General features: G+C 45.3%; 1 protein-coding gene across 1 annotated transcript; it reads left to right on the plus strand.

Moving 5' to 3' along the window:
* The first annotated feature begins 468 nt into the window (after positions 1-468).
* DLST (dihydrolipoamide S-succinyltransferase) lies at positions 469-19,135 on the plus strand. The gene is made up of 15 exons (XM_004010793.5): positions 469-570; positions 1,172-1,205; positions 3,949-3,997; positions 6,494-6,549; positions 6,683-6,757; positions 6,998-7,053; positions 7,547-7,658; positions 9,163-9,318; positions 9,686-9,762; positions 10,622-10,719; positions 13,995-14,125; positions 15,537-15,610; positions 15,917-16,000; positions 16,393-16,560; positions 17,549-19,135. The coding sequence occupies exons 1-15, from the start codon at positions 508-510 to the stop codon at positions 17,681-17,683; spliced, it is 1,368 nt and encodes a 455-aa protein (XP_004010842.3). The 5' UTR covers positions 469-507; the 3' UTR covers positions 17,684-19,135.
* The last annotated feature ends 760 nt before the right edge of the window (positions 19,136-19,895 follow it).

Genomic DNA, 19,895 nt, shown 5'->3' on the forward strand with positions numbered 1-19,895 from the left:
GTTAGGGAGCGAGCGAAGTTTGTTGTTTTTTTTTTTTCCCCGCTCTATCTTTGAGGAACCTGAGGCTTAGGGAAGCAATGTCACCTGACCAAGGCCACACAAAGTGTAAGATCGCACAGGCACGTCAGCCCAAGGTCCGAGTCCGAAGAAGCCCACGCCGCCTTCGGCTTTTTGCCCCCCGGGAATGCGGGGAAGGAATAGCGCGGTGCCCTGGGTGGGAGGGTGTCCCAAGAGAGATGGACGCCGAGTTTATCCGAAAGCTCCGCGGAGAGATACGGGGAGGGTGGCAACCCGGAGCCGGAGCGATCTGTCGCCAGACGGTCTCAGGAGCCTTCGGGAGGCCCGGCCTGAGCCGCAGCAGGCCCCGCCCCGTTCCTCCCGCCAGTGGTTCGGTCCGGACACCCATTCACCCCCCTCCCCGCGCAGCGGGTGCCGCGGCCCGACCCACTTCCGGTTGCTGCCGGGGCCGATATCCGGTGTCCGCCCGCCCTCGGCTCCGCCGCCGTGATGCTGTCCCGGTCCCGCTGCGCGTCCCGGGCGTTCAGCCGCTCGCTCTCCGCCTTCCAGAAGGTACGGTCCGACCGGGCCGGGACCCCCGGCGGGAGAGAAAGTCGCCGGCGGGCAGACGGGGTGGGGTGGGGACGACAAGGGGCGTGGCGCGCCGGCCAGGCCGGGCACCAAGGGCACCGGGACGCGGAGGCCGCCGCCGCGGGGCTGGGCGGCCCGGAGCCGCTGTCGCCTCCGGGGCCGTCTTGTGGAGCCTAGCGGCCGGGAGCTCTTCCCGCGGCCGCCGGCGCCGCGGCCCCTGCCGGACCCCACCCTGCGTCCGCGCGGGCGGAGGAGCCGCCCAGAGCCGCGCCCGCCAGGACACCAGACTCTATTAGAGCTCGGGGACGCGGGGCGGGAGGCGCCGCGGAAGCCCCCGTCTGGATCCCAGGGCCTCTTTTCTAATCTGTTAAAAGGCGGTGGGTTTTCACTCCTGTGGGGGAAGGTTGAGATAGTCTGGCAGGCCCGGCGTCCCGCCCGCGTTGTTGCTGTTGCCTTTGCCTTTGGGAGGAGGCCCGAGGTTCACCTGTCACCAGTCCCGGGGGCAGCTTTAGGTCTGTACTTGAAAAAGCTGTTTCTTCCCTCACTTTTCGTCTCGGGTGACCGACGTCTTCTTTCTCAACAGGGGAACTGCCCTCTAGTGAGACGTTCCCTGCCTGGTAAGTTCTGCCCTTTTGCCGTCCCCTAAAAATGCTCTCGCCTCCTCGTGGGTAGACCGCGTGTGAGGAAATTGGGTGCCTGTGTTTCTCCGCCTCGTGTTCAGAGAGAGAGAGAGGAGCGAAACAAAAGATTATTTTATTTTTTAAAATTATTGATTTATTTGGCTGCACCGGGTCTTAGTTGAGGCACTTGGGAATCTAGTTCCCCGACTAGGGATGGAACGGGGATCGCCGCCCCACCCAACCCCTGCCCCGCATTGGTTGGAAGTGCAGAGTCCTAGCCACTGGAAGCCACCCCAAATGCTATTTAGTAACAGCTGCCGTTTGTTCATTTAGCACAGTTACTCAGTATCTACTCAGTGTCAGGCACCTGTGCTGCTAGGCACTCACAGGGGATATAGCAGTGAAGGGTGGATGGTGAGTTTCTCACCCTCCGGGAGCTTACAACCTAGCTAGGGAAAGAATATGTAAATTGCTCAACAAATGGACTATCCTGGATGCTGAAAAGGAAACAAGTGAAGCTGGACACTGAAGCTGTGACCCAGAGGATGTGGCAGGACAGGAGCCATCCAGATGAAGAGCAGGAGAAGGAAAGGGAATGACATGTATAAAGTCCTTGAGGAAGGAAAGCGCTTGTCGATATTTTGGAACTAGCAAAAGAGGTGATTTGGCCAGAGCATTTTGGTTGAGGGAGAGAGTGGCATGAGATAGAAGATGGCAGAAAGACGAGTGGAAAGAATTCAGGTTTTTAATCCCAATAATTTCTTTATATGCTTGGCATAAATATTCATTGAATGAGTTGATTTTCTTATGGGCATTCTATGTGCCAAGTATTGTTCTGAGTGCTTTCTGTGCATTTTTTCAGTTACTCATCAAGAAACAGTAAAATAAATATTTTCTCTATTTTACGAATGTATGACTCAAGGCCAAGAGAGGTTAAGTGCCTTGACCAAGGTCACTGTGCCAACTATTGGTCAAGCTGAGTCTGCTCCTCAGCCTGAACTCCTCACCCATCATATTATCATTTACTCACAATGAATAGATTATTTGTTGAATTGTCACTACATGCCAGACACTATGCTAGGTGGCAGGGATAGAGGTGGTCTCTACCCTCCAGGAGGGTACATAAGTACCCTTAATTACATAAGTACATAATTACATTGTGATTACTGTGAAAGAGAAGTAGGGGGTAGGATGATATAGCCAGGCTTGGGAGGGTGGTGAGTGAGGTGGCACCATCAGTAAAGGCTTCCCCAGAGAAGTGACATTTATGCCAAGTCTTGGAGAATATATAGGAGATGGCCAAGAGAAAGATATTTTAGGCAAAGGGAATGAATGGCTTAGGCAAAGTTTTCAGACAGAAAGAGGCATGACCAGTCATAGAAATGGAAAAGAAGCTTGTCTGGAAGGGCTGGACAGGAACGTGTAAAGGTTTTGGACTTCATCCTTAGAGTCATGAGATCATAAGAACCCAGCACAGTGTTAGCTCATAGGGGACTCTCATTAATAAACTCTTTACCTTGGAGTTTTGAAAAATGTCAGTAAACATTTTCTCCATTTTATAGACTGGCAGGACAATGGGAAGCGCCTTGTTCTTGCCTTTTGTGTTCTGGTTAAGGGCTTCTCCTTGGGCTAGCCACTTAACCTCCCAAAGCTCTGCTTATATATGAAATGAGAAGAATGGCAATGGTCATTCCACTTCAGGGAGTGTGAGATGAAAATCAAAATGAGGTCATTATATGAAAGCTTTTTATAAATTCTAAAGCACTGTACAAATGAAACTTGCTGTAGGATAAACTCTAAAGTGAACTTAGAGTTCCAAAAATCAGTATGGGCTGCTTGCTGGCTGCAAGCTCATCAACATGCTGTGTTTGGGATTTGTACTGTAGTTGTTGGCTATTGATCATAAAGAGGTGACTTACTTGACTGAAACCTTGAGGATGTTTGTGGGAAGCTGGGACAAGAGAGAATTGTCTTCCAGTTGGTATTTCCTGTGCCCATGGTTCAGAAAGAGTTGTTTTTGATCTGAAAAAACAAGACACATGAAAGAATATAATCAGGTGAAGCAGATAGAGTAATTAGTTGTCTGTGGCAGCAGTGCGATTATTTGTAATAAGGACAATTGGTGGGGCAGAAAGAAGCTCTCACCTTGTTGAGTGTGACCAGAATGGAAGGTCTCAGCAAGAGTGGGAAGGCAATAAATGGAAAGGAGGTGTAATAGTTTGCTTGAGCAAGCTGAAGACCTTGGGCCAGAAGTAGCCTGGTCTTTGCTGTTGGGATTCAGGCAACAAAACTTCCAGTGCATTTTAAGTAACCAGGGAAGCAAACTCGGACCAAACTTTCCACTGCTTCTTTAGGCTGTGTGTAGTCACAGGATAAGCTATCATGTGTCTCAGGCTTCCATTGTATTTGAAAACTTGGGAAGTAGAGGCATTCTATCATGAAAACATACAGGGATAATGAAAGTTTATGAATTTCGAGATAAATAAGATTATAGAATTCTCCCCTTTCTTCCTCAAACCCATTCCCTGCAGTCGCACATACCTGTTGTTCTCTGCCATTACGGTTACTATGGTGGAAAAGTTTAAGAGGCAGGACTCTGTGTGATACAGATTATATTATTGCCTGCTGTTGATCCTGCTCTATCTCAGAGTTAGGGGGTGAACAACTGCTTCTCCATTCCCAGCAGGTATCCTGTATGAGATAAAGAGTTGTTGGTTAAGAGTTGTTTTGTTTCTTGCAGGGATCTCCTTATGTCAGGGACCAGGTTACCCTGACAGCAGGAAGACTGTGTAAGTATCACTGGGGAGCACAGATATGTGGACCCGGGGTATTGAAGACACCAGTTTGACCATCTGCTTTCTTTCCTGTCTTTCAAGCCTAGTAATCAAGCTGGTTATATTGAGTCCCTTGACCTGAACTTGATGTTAATTTATGATATGAGCCTGAGCTTCAGCCCCATGTGAAGTATTGGACCAGGAGTGTGTCAGGACCAGGTGTTCAGATTATAATGAAAGTGGAGCTGGAATCCTCTTTTTATGGGAATTGTTAGAAGGATGCTCCTAAATATTCTGGTTGGCTACAAGTGAAGCTGAAGGACTGGAGGTTACGTTTATTGTGGAGGTTAAGAGCATCCTTTTGGTTGCATAGTTACGCATTTTAGAAACAGTAAAAGCAAGAGACTAGTATTTAACTCCTGGGACTTTGACTAGTGTAGAGGGAAGGAATGCTACTATTGCATAATGCAAAATTTGGAGAGAGGCCACCCATGTGTGTTTCAGATTAACTTCTGCCTATGAGTGTTGCTTAACACTACTTTGCATTCCAAGTATTTTCAGGGTGGTAGTAAGAGGACGCTCTTTAGTTTCCTGTTGAGCAGCTGTCAAGCTATTTTTCTCTATAGGTGGAATCTTTAAAATGAAGGGTCGGCAGATTGCTCCTTCTTCACTGTGCATTAGAATGGCAGTTTGGCATTCATAAGTCTTTGAACTGTGTGTACCTTTTGATCTAGCAATCCCATTTCTAGGGCTCTGTACTGAACGCCTAGTGTACCCGTGTTTCTCAGAATGGTCAAACAACAATGGATGGGTTAGGCTATGCTATGCTATATGTTCATTCTACAAGTGGGAAAAAGCAAGTTATAAAATTATTCCTTTTGTATTGTATGGTATAGTCCCATTGTGAATGTTCTTTTTGCTCTTTCTAAGTTTACTACTGTTAACATCTAATACTTTTGTAAATTTAAAATTATTTAGGGAGTGTCAAAGTGTGTTTCTCATCTATAGTTTAAATGAAAATTAGAGCGACTACAAATCCTGTGCAATAAATAAAACAAATAACTATTTAAAAGTTAATTATTTTAAAAACCCCTAAACTTTGAATGATGAGGATCACAGATTAGGGTATTACTCTAATCTAGTAACTGTTTCTGTATTGTATCTTGTCTTTTTTCTGTGCATAAGGTACCCATTTTACTAAAAATCTTTTATTGTAAAACTGTGTTTGGTTTTTTGTTTTTATTTAATAGGTTACACATTTACATGGTTGAAAAGTAAAAAGAGTGTCCATGAGAAGACTTTATCCTGTTCTCCCATGCTACTGCGTTCCTATTCCCAGAGACAGCCGATGTGCCAGATTCTGGGTGTCCTCAGAGAGCAGTCTCTGCATTGACACGTTACCCATTAGTTATTGCCCATGAACATGTACCTATACATGGTTGGAAACTTTTATGCAGAACACTTTGTATTCTGTATTTTTTTAAATAACACATTTTCCCTTGATTTTACATAGAACTTAAAAATACCAAAGGCAACTTAAATCTGTTTCACTTTTTATTGTAAAGGTGCTCATTGTAGACTATTCAGACAGTCTTGAAGTATAGAAAGTGAAAGTTCCCATCAGTCCAAATCACTCTTCCAAAATGTATGTATATGACAGATAACCACAGATACCATATACCAGATACCATGATTCTCCATGGTCATATCATTCTCCAGGTTACGTTATTTCAGGTTAGTGTCATATCAGAGAATACCTTGCTCTTTTTGAGGTTCCTCTTGAGTGAGTCCAAAGTGGACTGATGTGCTGCCTTCTGGCAGGAGAACAGGTGATTATGAGGTTTTCAGTGGGGCTTTTTGTTTGTTTTTTTGTTTATTTTGCATATAACACCTTGTTTTACTTTCATCTTGCTGTCTTATCTAAATCTTTAATCACATAGACAGAAATTCTGTTTTACATGGCAAAGTGGCAAGTACCCTGAGGGCACACAGTTTTATCTTACTTGGATTCAGTTAAGAAAAAACCTAATCAGGAAGCTGAGTCCTTTTGTGATTGTGCAAAGGACCAAGATGCTGTCTTTTTCTTCAGAGATGCAAACGTAAGTCTGTTCTGGAAGAGCTGGCATTTCACTGCAGCACATTTCACTCACCCAAGGGCCTCGCTGCTTGAGGCACCCAAGTAATCCAGGCTTTACTCTAGACCTGCTGAGTCAGGATCTCTGGGAATGGGGCCTAGACAGGTATGCTTTGAAAAAGTTCCCCAGGTAACAGTGATGGGCGCTCCTAGTCAAGAGTCACTGGTTTAAAGGGAAGGTGAAAGAATCTAAAAAAGAGTGGATATTTGTATAACTGACTCACTTTGCTGTACAGCAAAAACTAACACAACATTGTATATCAACTATACTCCAGTAAAAATTTATTAAAAATAAAGGTGATTCATCATGGCTTATCTAGACTAAAATGTGAATGATTCACCTGTTAAAGGAGTTTACTTTTATGTTTGTTTTGTAGCATTAACAGCAGTAATATCTTCAGCGTTCGCTTCTTTAGAACTACAGCTGTATGCAGTAAGTACCTTCAGCTCCCTGCGTTCTTGGGGATGGAATTTTAATGAGAAGAATAGCAATTGACTGAATTTAATGGCAGAAAAAAAAGGAAAAATATGGACTGTGTGATTTCCCCCCTCCCCTTTTTTCCTAGAGGATGATGTGATTACAGTCAAAACCCCAGCGTTTGCAGAATCTGTCACAGAGGGGGATGTCAGGTGGGAGAAAGGTAAGATTTACTGCCTTCTCACTTTTTAAGTTTAAATACTTTTGAAAAGTCCCCTTTACTCCCCTCACCTTCATGATAATCAGTGGAACCTGTGGCTCCACTCTTTTCTTTACATGCAGTGTACCTTCCCCTGGCCTGTAGGAAAGGGGTCCTGTAACACCTGCCAAAGGGGATTTTATGGCTACTTTTCTTGTTACCCACTGCTCACCCCTAACAGGTAGCCTTTGACTGTCTTTTCAGCTGTTGGAGACACAGTTGCAGAAGATGAAGTGGTTTGTGAGATTGAAACTGACAAGGTAGGCTTGCCCTGTTAGTGCCATCTTTTCATGGTTTCCGCTTGGTGTCTTAACCTAATGAAAGGAACATGGACTTAGTTGTTTGAAGATAATTGTTAGTTGCCTCAGTAAAATTGTTGGAATAGCTCAGTAAAAAGAAGAAAAGCATTTAAAGTTTAATTTTAGATTGTTCTAGGTGTATGTACTATGTACTTTAGTAGCTTTGGTTTTATAGCTTTTATGTGTGTATACATGAACTGTTTCCAGTTGTTTTTTATGTATCATTTGGCAACACTAACTGAATCTTGCTTTAATGTTTCTGGGAAAGGACAGACAAGGTGCATCTTCACAGTAGCATTGATTACTCTTATTCTGAAAGTGTGGCCTTGATGTTTATGCAGGGTCTTGTATATCTGTGTTGCAACTCTTGTGACTCATTTGAGATTCTATACAATTAATTTTCTAATGCTGAGTAAAACTTTGGACTCTTTCTCCATCTGTCTTCCTTTTGAAGACCTCTGTGCAGGTTCCATCACCAGCAAATGGCGTGATTGAAGCTCTTTTGGTACCTGATGGGGGAAAAGTAGAAGGAGGCACTCCTCTTTTCACACTCAGGAAAACTGGCGGTAAAGAAGTTCTCCTGGTTGTCAAGGTCTCCAGTGTTCCCCTTCGGAATTGGGGCTGAGCATAATATACTAATTCCTTGATACATCAAATATCATTTTGCACTCCCTCTGCCTTTAGTGAGGCAGAAAGAGGAGACATATATATATATATAGTGTGAGCTTTAAATGTCAAGTTTTAGAAGAAAAGGGTTATTAAGAAAATAAACCTCACAGTAGTGTTCTTTTTGGTGCTGGACCTTTTCTTAAATAGGAAGGAAGAAGATTCTAGAGATAGTGTTTTTTTTCCCATCCCCTTCCCCCACCCTGGCAGCAGAGTCACATGGGGGCTTTAAAAATAATACAAATGCCCAGATTCTGAGGCCAAGGGATTCTGATATATTAAATCTGGGGTTTTCAGATCCTGGTTATCTATCATAGTTTTTGTTAGTGTCTTTAACACTCTCCAAGTGATTCTGATACATAGCCAGGGCTGGGAGCCACTATTCTAAAGTGAGAAGCAGCAGTGTTTGATCACGTCTATTATGGAGAATTTTGGAGTAGTTTTTTCACATCTATTCTGTCACAACATTTTTTAGGGAGGGTTGAATTTTTCTTGGGAAGAAATGAGAAATAAGGAAATGAATTTATATTGGATCTTATAGTCAGTATATTAGAGATTAGGAAAGAAGACTTTTGATTCTTAGTGAAATGCTGTAACTACTAAAGTCTATTTCATGGTTAAGATAGGTAAGCAGAAAGATGGTAGATGGCCTCATTATGTTCGATCAGGGTAAGATTAGAAGCCCAGAATGGAAAGAAAATACAGTAGAAGACTAGGGAATAAGATTGATTCTTCTGGTTGGAGAATTTCATCTTCTGACCATTCCTTAAGAGGATTGTTCTTCTGATTTAAATATAAACCCAGATGGTGATATCCAAATGGGTAAAGTAAAAAAATATTTAAAGTTGTGAATTTCATTGCTTGACCACCTCATTGGTTTCTGAGAGTTATTCTAGATAAAATGCTTTGAACTCTGAAGTCTAAATGTGACCTTGATTATTTAAGCGTTTATGTTTTAATAGTTAAGATAGGTCTTCCACATGTGATGTTAAAATAGGAGACATAGGAGACAGTCAGTATTACTGTAACTGGAAAGTTGTTGCTTTTATGTGTGTGTTTCAGCATCTTAAATTGCTGGGTTTCTTTTGCATTGAAGTCTATTACCATTGACTTAGGTGCTTTGAAAGTACTGGCTGAATTTGATGACTAATAGATATTTATGCAATCAGGAAGGCAGCTGAATTCAGCCAGTTATCTAATGTAGGACGTCTAGGAGTCCTGGGGAAACAGTGCCTTAAATCACTCTGTGTATCTCATAGCCTTACACGTATAGCAGGTACTCAGGAAGCATTTGCTAATTGATGAGAGAGAGAGCTTTTGCTGCTAAATTCTACTTAGTATCTGCAGTTTGGTTGCTTTCCATTCCACATAGTGCCAGTGGCATCTATTTTTCTTGTTTTCCAGCTGCTCCTGCTAAGGCCAAGCCAGCTGCAGCCCCTGCTGACGCAGCCCCAAAAGCAGAACCCGCAGTGTCTGCTGTTCCTCCTCCCCCTGCAGCACCTATACCCACCCAGATGCCACCTGTGCCCTCGCCCTCACAGCCGCTCACTAGCAAACCAGGTAAGCCTCTGCCTCCCACGTGTCTTTCTACAGGAGACCATCTCATCTATTGCCACGTTCCCTCAGAGGGCAAAGTCTAAGACTAATTATGGCTCTGGACAGGTTTCATTGGCTGCATTGTAGAAGAAACTCTAGACTTTGTATCAGAAGACCTGAGTTTGCATCTCAGCTTTCTGTGTATAGCTGTGTGGCCTTAGACTAGTTATTTAACTTCTCTGACCAGATTGTTCATTTGTGAAGTAGGAATGACTAATGTATCTTAGCACACCTTGAGGCTTAAGTGACAAGTGCAGTGTGAAAGCACGGGCATATACTCAAGTAAATGTTTCTCATTTTCTGATGCAGTGTACCCTCTCTTCATTTACAGTGTCTGCTGTGAAACCCACCGCTGCCCCGCCAAGAGCTGAGGCAGGAGCTGGTATAGGTCTGCGTTCAGAACATCGGGTAAGCCTCTAAGGACCACTTCCAAGAAAAAAGCCGAGGAGCAGTGTTGAGATTAATAAAATATGGGTCTGCTCTGCCTGCCTTTGAGTGACCGGCAGCTGATTCCCTCGGCCTGGCAAGGAAATTCAGTTTAGGAAGTGGCTTGTTCATTCATATGACTGTTCATTCAGATGATGAGACTAGAACTGGAGGCCTTCTGAACACTTGTCCATTGGTTTTTCCCACTCTTTCGTGCTCCCACTGAAGTGCTGTGGGTGAGAAAGGTGCATGCGGGGGATGGTAGCCTAGTAACGCGTCTCCTCCCTCCCACACTTCAGAGAGGTGGTTTAGTGAGCTCTATTCCTGTTCTTCCCGGATGCTTAGCTGAGGGCTACCCAGTGGCAGTCAGGGGCAGACATAAAATCTCAAGGAAGTATGGTCAAGAGTGTGGGTTCCTCTGCCTGAGAATACCTCCTAAAAATACGATAGCCTGAGAAATGTGTTGCTTCTGAGTTTCCATTCTACAAGTAGCTATTATCATGCAAGTCTTTATCACCAGAAATTGCCTTGTCTATGACGACTCTTGGGCTGGCTAGCCCTACACCACACTCTTCCTTTCCATAAATTGGTTTTGGTTTATAAACCAAACCATTTCCTGGGCCTCTGTTCTTCATCAGACTTCAGGGCACATCTGAGTGAGTAGTTTTTGTCTGTATTTCCTTGTTTTTGCTCAGAGGAGCAAGCCACCCCAGGAAAGAGGAAGCCTGGATACAGTCCTTAATTATCCCCTCCCAGCAAGCCCAGTGCTCCTGCAGACTAAGTGGGAGGGCTAGGTCCAAAGACACCAGGTTGGCGATACTTGTCCCACTCCCTCTTTCAGGAGAAAATGAACAGAATGAGGCAGCGCATCGCTCAGCGTCTGAAGGAGGCTCAGAACACCTGCGCAATGCTCACCACTTTCAATGAGATTGACATGAGGTGAGCCCTAGTCCTCCTCCTCCCTGTGCTCTTTTTCTTGAAAAACACTTGAAGTTGCCCAAAATTAACGTAACAGGAAAGAAGTACTTCTTTGCACTGTTTCTTGACTTATACAGAGTGACCCACTGGTTTCATTCTCTGATTGACTTTCCTAATACTATGCCTGTCTCCTCTGTGACTTAAAAAACTTAGCCTTGTAGATGTATACCTGAATCCTGTGATTTCTGATAAACGAGGCTGGTAATAGTCTTAAGCTCTAATGACCACTATTAACAAGTAGAGAGAGGGGAGCCAGGCCAACAAGGCTCCCCTTCAGGATGGAGGATCGTTTGACAGCATGCCCAGAGTCAAGGGGCCATTCCCTGCTTCCTTCTCACTCTGACTGCTCCTTATGTGTGTTCCTAAGCGACTCAGGATTGAGTGGGTAGAAAGGCATAGGCTTTTTATATCTTTCACCTTTCTCAACTTTGACAATGAAATGGGAAGCAAGTTTTGCTTTTAAAGAAAAAGACCTCAGAATATTAACCAAACGGGCTGATTCAGTAAGCTTATTTCTATACTGAGCTAATTGTTGACTCACTTTTCTTCTTCAAAACTTTGTTTACAGATGTAGGGAAGAGAATGTAGTTAAAGTCCACAGACGGTTTTTGAGTGCTTACTGTGCACAAGATATTACACTATATTTTGGTGGGATGCAAAGATGAGTGATAAAGAACCCTTAGCCTGGAGCTACCATCTTGTTGGATAAATGTAAAGTAAAATCTAGAAAAACAAGTATCACAAAAATACAAAAAGTGTGAGGTGGAGGAGAGAATGAGATCATTTGTTTTTGAGGTGGAGGTAGGAGTCAGGAAAGGCTTCCTGGAGAAAAAGATCTTTGAGGGGCCTTAACGATTCACATTTTGACATAATGGAGGACCGTCGTTCCAGAAGATGTTAACAGTATGGACCTGGCACAGATAGAAAAGTACAGGACACGTCTGAGAAACAATCACTGTGAGGAAGATGTGTAGGAAAGAATGGTAAAGAAAGTTGCATCCATATGACAGAATGTTTTCAGGGCCAGGGTAAGAGTTCGTATCTAATACACGAAGTAAAGTCATCAAGTCTTTAGGTCATCTCTTTGCTGCTTTTTATCCCAAGTGCTTAGTCTGCTAATCTGCATTTCACTAGGATAAACAGTTTTCTTTGGAAGGGGTCTGAAAAATGTAGAGAGGGAAAAGATTTAGTCACAGCATGCTGTAGCATTGTTCACAGAGTAGGATTCTGTGGTCCATTTCACTGGCCATCATCCATTCTATTGTGAAGCTCCCCCAAAAGACTAGACGTCATCCAAGCCAAAGATTTCTCCTGTATCCATAGGATGTAGGGAAGGACCTTGACTAATGAATCACAAAGGCTGCGGCTTATGTTTCAGTGCATTAGGGCCAAATTGTACACAAATTGAATTGGATTTTGAAATTCTACCCAATTCCTTAAGACAAAACATGTAAATATTTGTGGCCTTGAAAGATGCAGTTGGCCCAACAGCTTTGATTGGAAAGTAAGTACAGTAGTTGGATCTCCTTTCAGCAGCTAATTGAGGCCTCACTTAATGATGGCCTGGGGTCCCTCTGCAGTCGGTAATCTGGTTTAGATTGAGTGCCCTTTGGGTCTTGTGCTGATCAGCTAACCCATAAGGGGCCTTTCTGAGACTGCCTCCTCTCCCCTGTTGTCCCAGCCTCTGCCTCCAAGGACAGAACTCTGAAATAGAAACTACTTAATGACCAGACAATAGCATTTGGGCAGTTTTGAGAGCAGAGATGTTTATCGCTTCTCTTTCCCTCTTCTGCAGCTCTTGTGTCTTGGGAACCAGTAATGTCTTTAGGGTGGTAATCCTAGCACTAAATGTAGTTAGACTCAGGAAAACAAACATTTTAAACCCAATCAGTCCCCCTAGGAAAACTTCCGTTTTAAAAAACAAGAGGTCTAAAGAGGGGAGTTAAAGTTATACCATCTTATCTTTCATGCTAATGTCAGATTAAGCCATTATAGGGAGAAAGAGAAAACTGAGCATTTGGGCCTGAGATAAAGTTAAATTCAATTTCCGTCACACAACTGTCTTCCCATAAATACGGAGATTTCTGCAGCAAAATGATGGGAAAGCCATTTCCCGCTAACTCTAGTACACGTGTTGTATGTTTGTGAAAAACCAGCCCCAAAAGAACAAAGACTGGTCTCACTGCAAAGGTTTCCCAGTAGCCTTGTTGCTTATACTTTAAAAAGCTTAGGTCCACACATGGTCACTTTTCTAAATAACCAAGGAAACTATGTTCATCATATTAATTTTAAGGGCAAGAACTGTGTATTGTCTTTATGTCTTGGTGTCTTGCATTGACCACCGTGTGTGGTGGGTGTGAGTGCCCATTTGAAGGAACCAAGCAGATAGAACTGCTCACTCTGGGGGGATGCATGAATACACTGACTTCCTCATGAGCCTAACACAGCTCTGGATTGTATCCATCCATAGGTAGTCAAGACTGTTTTTGCTCACATGAAACCTGTGCACGTGTGTGGTTTGGGATTTTTTTTTGTTTTCATTTGTTAGGAATGTCACAAGAAAGTTATAATTAGGTTTGGTGGTATTTTGAAAATAAACAAGAAATAGTGAATGAAAAAGTTAGTCACTCAGTCATGTCCAACTCTTTGGTGACCCTAAGGACTGTAGCTCGCCAATCTCCTTTGTCCATGGACTTCTCCAGGCAAGAATACTGAAGTGGGTTGCCATGCCCTTATCCAGGGGATCTTCTCAACCAAAGGATTGAACTTGGGTATCCTGAATTACAGGCAGATTCTTTACCATCTGAACCACCAGGGAAGCCTGTTTAATAAAAAGAATGGTGCTTGTTTTGTGGCCTTTATGCTTTTAAGAAAAAAAAAAACAAACTATTTTCAGAGTAGATAGCTCATAAATTCAGTGCAGCTAGAAGGCACTTTCTCGTCCAGGGTGAAACTGTTGATGTGCTATGAACTCATTCATTTTGTCTGTCACAAAATCTCTGACTTCTGGAGCATGAAATCATCCTTACACAGAGTGGATCTGATTCCCTTGGACCCAGGCTTTTAAAGGAATGAAGTAATTGTGTTAACCTCTAGTGGAGTATTTCAAAACTTGAACTTACATGGTCTAGAGTAAGGGAAAACTTTACCCAGTTGTATGCCTGACGTTAGAAACCAGTGTGAAAGTCAGAATTGAGGCTTTTGTGGTCAGTTTGTTTTGTAATGTGTTCTTGCAGTAACATCCAGGAGATGCGGGCTCGGCACAAAGATGCTTTTCTGAAGAAACATAACCTCAAACTAGGCTTCATGTCTGCATTTGTGAAGGCCTCAGCCTTTGCCTTGCAGGAGCAGCCTGTGGTAAATGCAGGTGAGTTTGTGATGGCCAGAATCAACAGAGGTCCTGGAGGTATGTGTGTAAATACAGAAATTCTCCCCCTGCTTAAGACACAAAAATGATGGTCCTCTGACTGAGGCTTCTTATTTCAGATGTGTGAGAACTTGAGTACCTTTCTTAGGGATTTCTGGACTGACCTTCCTAAATGGGCATCATGAGTGCTTCCTCCCCACCAGCCGGGCAGAACAGGTTCCCGTTCCAGTGCAGAGCTTGGCAGCGGCTCTGGCGACAGGCAGTTCTGAGCCAGTCCATCTCTCCAAGTTTCTCATGTCAGTGTGGAAACTCTTGCTGTGGCTGGTGCCCACTCTCCCACAAGCCCTGTAACTTGGGACCTGACTTCTTGTACTTGGCATAGCTCCAGGGTAACCTTTGATTTCTGATCAGTGGACTGGATTGGAAGGCCTTGGGCTTGGCCCCTCTTTTGTGGGCTTGATGCTCATTTTCCTTTCTTTTTCCTCACCTACATCATTGAAATGTGGACTTAACAAGCAGTTCTCTTCTCCACTGAGAGAATTCTCTGTGTCCTTGGAAGATTATAGCACATTGGGTACTTTTGCAACCCTTAGCAGTGCAGGGTCCCGAAAGGACTAGAAATAGAAATCCTAATCCCTTCCGCCAGGTGGTGTGCCCTCAGGTAGGGGAAGGGCTTGGTTTCATCCAAATGTGAAACCTCTGAAATTCTTCTGTTCTTATGCTTCCTGATGACTCTCTCCATCTCTTCTGCTTGCCCGTACATGTAGGCATTTCTCAGAATTCCCTTGTCCTCTTTCTCACTTTATATGCTTTTCTGTGGTGTCTTATCTACAAAACAACATAGAATTCCTATGGAAAAGATTCTTGAGCCTGTGTTTTCTCATGAGCACCAGACCTAAATTCTTAGCTATTGGTTTGCTCTCTCAGGCTAGCATATTAAAGACAGACCACACCGCTTCCTACTGAGTCTTCTGGAAAGAGGCTTCCCTCGCTCCCTGTTGCAAGTGAGCAGCAGAATGGGTGACATCCCCCCACTTCCACTTCCTTTACTAACTTGCCCTTTCTGGGGGGTACTTTTAAACCTCAGCCGTTAGCTGAGGGAGGGCTGGAGTAGAGCTGGTGAATGAGAACTTGGGCACATACTTACCCTGTGTTAGCCCGTGTACCGATCCTTGTCAGGGCTGCGGAGTTGACGGATGCTCCTGTGCTCAAGCTTAGTCAGGACACTTGGGAGAAGTTAGGATTGATTGGCGTGGGAATAAGAGGGGTGCCGGCTGCCACTTGTAATGCAGTGGTTTTTGTCAGTCCACGCCGTACGAAGCGTCTCGGACTTTTACTCTATTAATGCAAATGTTTCCTCACTAGCCTCAGCCTGGGGAGTTGTATGTAATGTGTGTTTTCTCTCTCATAGTGATTGATGATGCAACCAAAGAGGTGGTGTATAGGGATTATATTGACATCAGCGTTGCAGTGGCCACCCCTCGGGTATGTTGGAGCAAGAAGTGGAGAGCTCTGGTCTTTGACTCTTACCCATTTGAAGAAGCAGACCTCTTGAGAGACTTTTTTCTGTACTTTCGTTTTTCTAGAAGGGAGTTGTTTGAAGAATAAACCTGTTTTTGACCATACCACATTCTTTTATCTTTTGCAAGTCTAAATATTTTAGACTACATTAATCATGTTGAGTAATTAAGATACTCTGGGGCGGGGAGACCTTTGGCTTGAATCAAGAGAGTTGTAACTATAATGGGTACTATTAATTTACACCTGAAAAGAGCTTTTTACTCTCATCAGGGTCTGGTGGTTCCCGTCATCAGGAATGTGGAAACAATGAATTATGCCGATATTGAGCGAACCATCAGTGAACTGGGAGAGAAGGTAAAGTGGAAGGGTGTGTGTGAGCTGCAGGGCAGGTCAGGGAAGAGACCCTGGGAAGGCTGGGCCAGTGAGCGGTGCTCAGGGAGCTGGAGCTTCCCTTTGTTGTGAAAGGAGGACGTGGCCCCTGAGAACGGCAGTCACGAGCGAGAGTCGAAGTACAGCTCTGGTGGAGCTTATGGTGCTCTTGTGAGTGAAGATCTCATCTCATCCAGTTAAACCTGCTCGGAAAAGGAAAGATCCCGGAGTCCTTTCCTCTGGCCTGTAACTAGTCACAGGCATCTCAGTTAAAGCTAGAACTTGGACCATTAATCTCAGATGTGAGCCTTCGGGACTTCCTTTAGGTGGAGGAAGCTGAGTTGACATTACCTTTCAATCATGAAATCTGGTTTTAGGCCCGGAAGAATGAACTTGCCATTGAAGATATGGATGGTGGTACTTTTACCATCAGCAATGGAGGTGTTTTCGGCTCGCTGTTTGGAACGCCCATCATCAACCCCCCTCAGTCTGCTATCCTGGGCATGCATGCCATCGTTGATAGGCCAGTGGTCGTGGGAGGCAAGGTAGGAACCATCCCCATTAATGTCCCAGCAGCTATATGATGAGGTGAGGGAAGTCTTAACTAAACGTTCCTTAAAGATTCGCTGTAATTTCAGGTGTAAGTTGAATCTCTTCATTTTTAATTAATAGCTAAGGCATTGGTTCTCAAATTGTGTGTGGAACAGCAGCACCTGGGAACTTGTTGGAAATGCAAACTCTTGGCCCCTTCCCAGACCTAGTGAAGCAGAAAGTACAGATGGTTCTGAGGCACGTTAAGGTTTGAGCACCATGAAGCTGAGAAAGCTTGCTCCTTCATCTGGGACTAGTCAGCAGGCTTCCTTCTCTAGGGAGCGTGGGGGTGCCATCGAAGGCGTGGTCCTTGCCTCGGGAAGTGGAGGACTGCAATGCAGAGCCACTGCCAGCCTGCCCGCTTGTCGTAACGAGGGTTAGAGCTTTTCTGGGAGTCAGGGAATGAGGTCAGAGGGTCTTGAGCTAGCCTCGCGAGCTATGTTGATAGGAAAATGTTTTCTGGGACCCCTGTGTTTAGAACCTTTTGAAGTCCCTAACTCCTTGAATCCAAAAATTATAGATATCTGCTGAAAATGCTCATATACCCAAGCTTGCATAGAGTTTCAAAGAATTTGTGGACCCCAAGTTAAAAAAAATATCATTATGTCTTTAAAGAAAAAACTGCAGGTAGCCAAAATTGAAGAGGAACTTTTCCTTGTAGATGGCAGACAAGTGAGGGGGCAGAGCATGGTTTTTATTTAAAGACAGTTGTAAGGAGACTCCTTTTTTCTTGGGTTAAGCTTTTTGTTTTTGAGTATGTGAGTTTTGCACTCAGGGTCTGGCTTGGTCTTTGAACACATTGTATCTAGAAGCAACAAAGCAAAGTAGGAAAGTCTCTGGACCTGGGGACTTACCTGTGGGCTGTGCTTAGTCATCTCCCAGCTTCATCAGGGCTTTCTCTGCCCCACTGCAGACAAACCTGTTGACTTCTCTTCTCTATAGGTGGAGGTGCGGCCCATGATGTATGTGGCCCTGACGTATGACCACCGGCTGATCGACGGCAGAGAGGCTGTGACTTTCCTCCGCAAAATCAAGGCAGCGGTAGAGGATCCCAGAGTCCTCCTACTGGACCTTTAGGAGGAAGCCTTGTGCCCTACCCGTCAACCATGCAGGAACTGAAAACCAGTCTTAACCTGTCCCCTCACAGGCCCCAGGTTAGCCTGGTGACAGGCACATGCTGTTGGCCTCAAGCAAGGAAACCAGGGCACTATGTAACCAGCAGTCACAGGCCTCTCTCGGTGTTCCTGCTAGGCTCTCTCCCTCTCTGCACCCTCTCCTATGCGAAAATATCTGATTTCCTTAAGCTTGAGGGAGAGAGAGAGCCTTAATGGATGCTCGTTATTATTCCTGCCTTTCCTCCCATTAGCCCTCCACAGAGGTGATTTCACTTTCTTCCTGTCCAGTACACTGTAGGGAACCTGCCGGGGACCATGTGATTAAGTTTCTATCTTTTGAACGTCTGTTCTCCTGAGACGCCTAGGAGGGTGCTCTGCCTCCTGGGCTCAGAGCAGCCTGTGTCCTGGCTGTGCGCGTCCTCACTCGATTCCACCCGTGTGGAGGTACTGACCACAGGGCACGGGGTGCTGCTTTGCTCAAGTGGCACCTGCATTCTCAGCTGTCATTGTCTAAAAGCTGCCTCTTCTACCTCTTCCAGGAAGCACATGCTGGGGGATCTGGAGGGGCAGAGCCGGGGAGTAGGCAGCGTTGAGGTGGGAGAGGGCGGATTCTGAGGTCATGTGTTACGAACGAGACTGGAGCAGAGCCCAGGCCTGCCCTCACACTCTCCGTCATAACTGCACCAGGAAGACCCATTTTGGCCCAAGCACACACAGCTGAGGTGGTGCCGACCTTTCCCGGCTGCTAGGAACAGTTTCTCCCATCCTGTCCTCATGTAGATGCCAGCACCTCTTGGCAGGGAGACCGAGCGTGTCCCAGCCGCGGGCTCGCATGGCTCCTGGTAGAGATTGGCGTGGAGGTGACTTCCTGTGGACTGGCTCGAATTGTCTTGAGCTTTTAAATCCCGTTGGTATAAACCTGTGGGCTGCAGAGGCAGTTCAGTTCCTTCCTGTGTCAGTGCCCTTCAGGAGCGGAGCCTCAGCTCTTCCTCCATAGAACACAGGTCTGGTGCAGGATGGCTTGTGGTGGAAACCAGCCCAAGATGCTTGTACACAGTGGAGAAAAGGCCAGTGTCACCTTGGAGGTGCTGCCTTGGGTCTGGGCACCACATTGGAATTCTTCGGAGCATGGTTAAATGCACACATCTTGTCAGGAAAGTTACTGGGCTTCATCACGTTGTATCCAACTGCATCCAGGCCTGAGGCTGCTGACCCTTGACCACCGGGAGCCATTTAGTATGGAATGCCCATTTGTATCTTGAGCAGAAGCAAGGCCTGGGGGTTGGGTGGGGGGAGGGGTGGGAGCCAGTACTGAGTGCCTGCAGCAGCTACTACGTCTTCACTATTCAGAACGTAACTAAAATATTTAAAGAAACTGATTTTAAATGCAAATTAAAGGGCAAATGTTCGCAAACAGTGTTTCTGCTTCTGTACTTCTTTTGGTTACTGAGGTTGTACTGATGAGGAAAAACTTGTTCCCCCCTGCTTGAGGCCCCTTCAAATGCTGACATTTACATTTTGGTGGGGCCTCTTGTTATTTCTGGGATGGACTGGGGAGAGGTGGAGCGACTCATAATTTCACATTTTCAGTTGATGGCCACGTGGGTACCCAGAAGCTCAAGGTTGGTCAGAACAAATGAGAGTAGATCATCTCTTGGGGCAGTGGTCTGTGAGGGTTAGCGGGTGGGGCGGAGAGCTGATCTGTGTGGCGTACGTGTGACAGTGCCTGGTAGTGTCCAGGCTGAAACAGCCTGGCTGTTGCCCACGCAGTCCCCGCCTGCGGACCTTGCTCACAGTGGTACCATCTTTGTATGAAGGTCGGTCACAGGAACAGAGTGGCTCCTAGAGGGCAGAACTAGAGCGAGTAGGGAGAAGAAACTTGGGTTCAATGAAAGAATTTTAGAATGATCAGATCTGGGGCATGGAGCTACAAGCTTTCATATCTTTAGTAAACCTACAAAGGAGATGTATTTAGCCCCATTTTTATCAAATGGAGACAGACTGTAAGCCCCGCTGGGACCACAGTTCTAAACCCAAGGCCTAGCAGAGTGCCAGATGTGCAGTGCTTATTGCACGAAGGAGGCCCAGAAGTTCCAGAGGCACTTCGTTCGGTGCTTAGGGGTGGTCTTGACGGAGTGTAGCAGAAGGAACAGACTTGGAACGGGCTCCACCAG

The sequence above is a fragment of the Ovis aries genome, chromosome 7, assembly GCF_016772045.2.
Source record: "Ovis aries strain OAR_USU_Benz2616 breed Rambouillet chromosome 7, ARS-UI_Ramb_v3.0, whole genome shotgun sequence".
Lineage (NCBI taxonomy): Eukaryota > Metazoa > Chordata > Mammalia > Artiodactyla > Bovidae > Ovis > Ovis aries.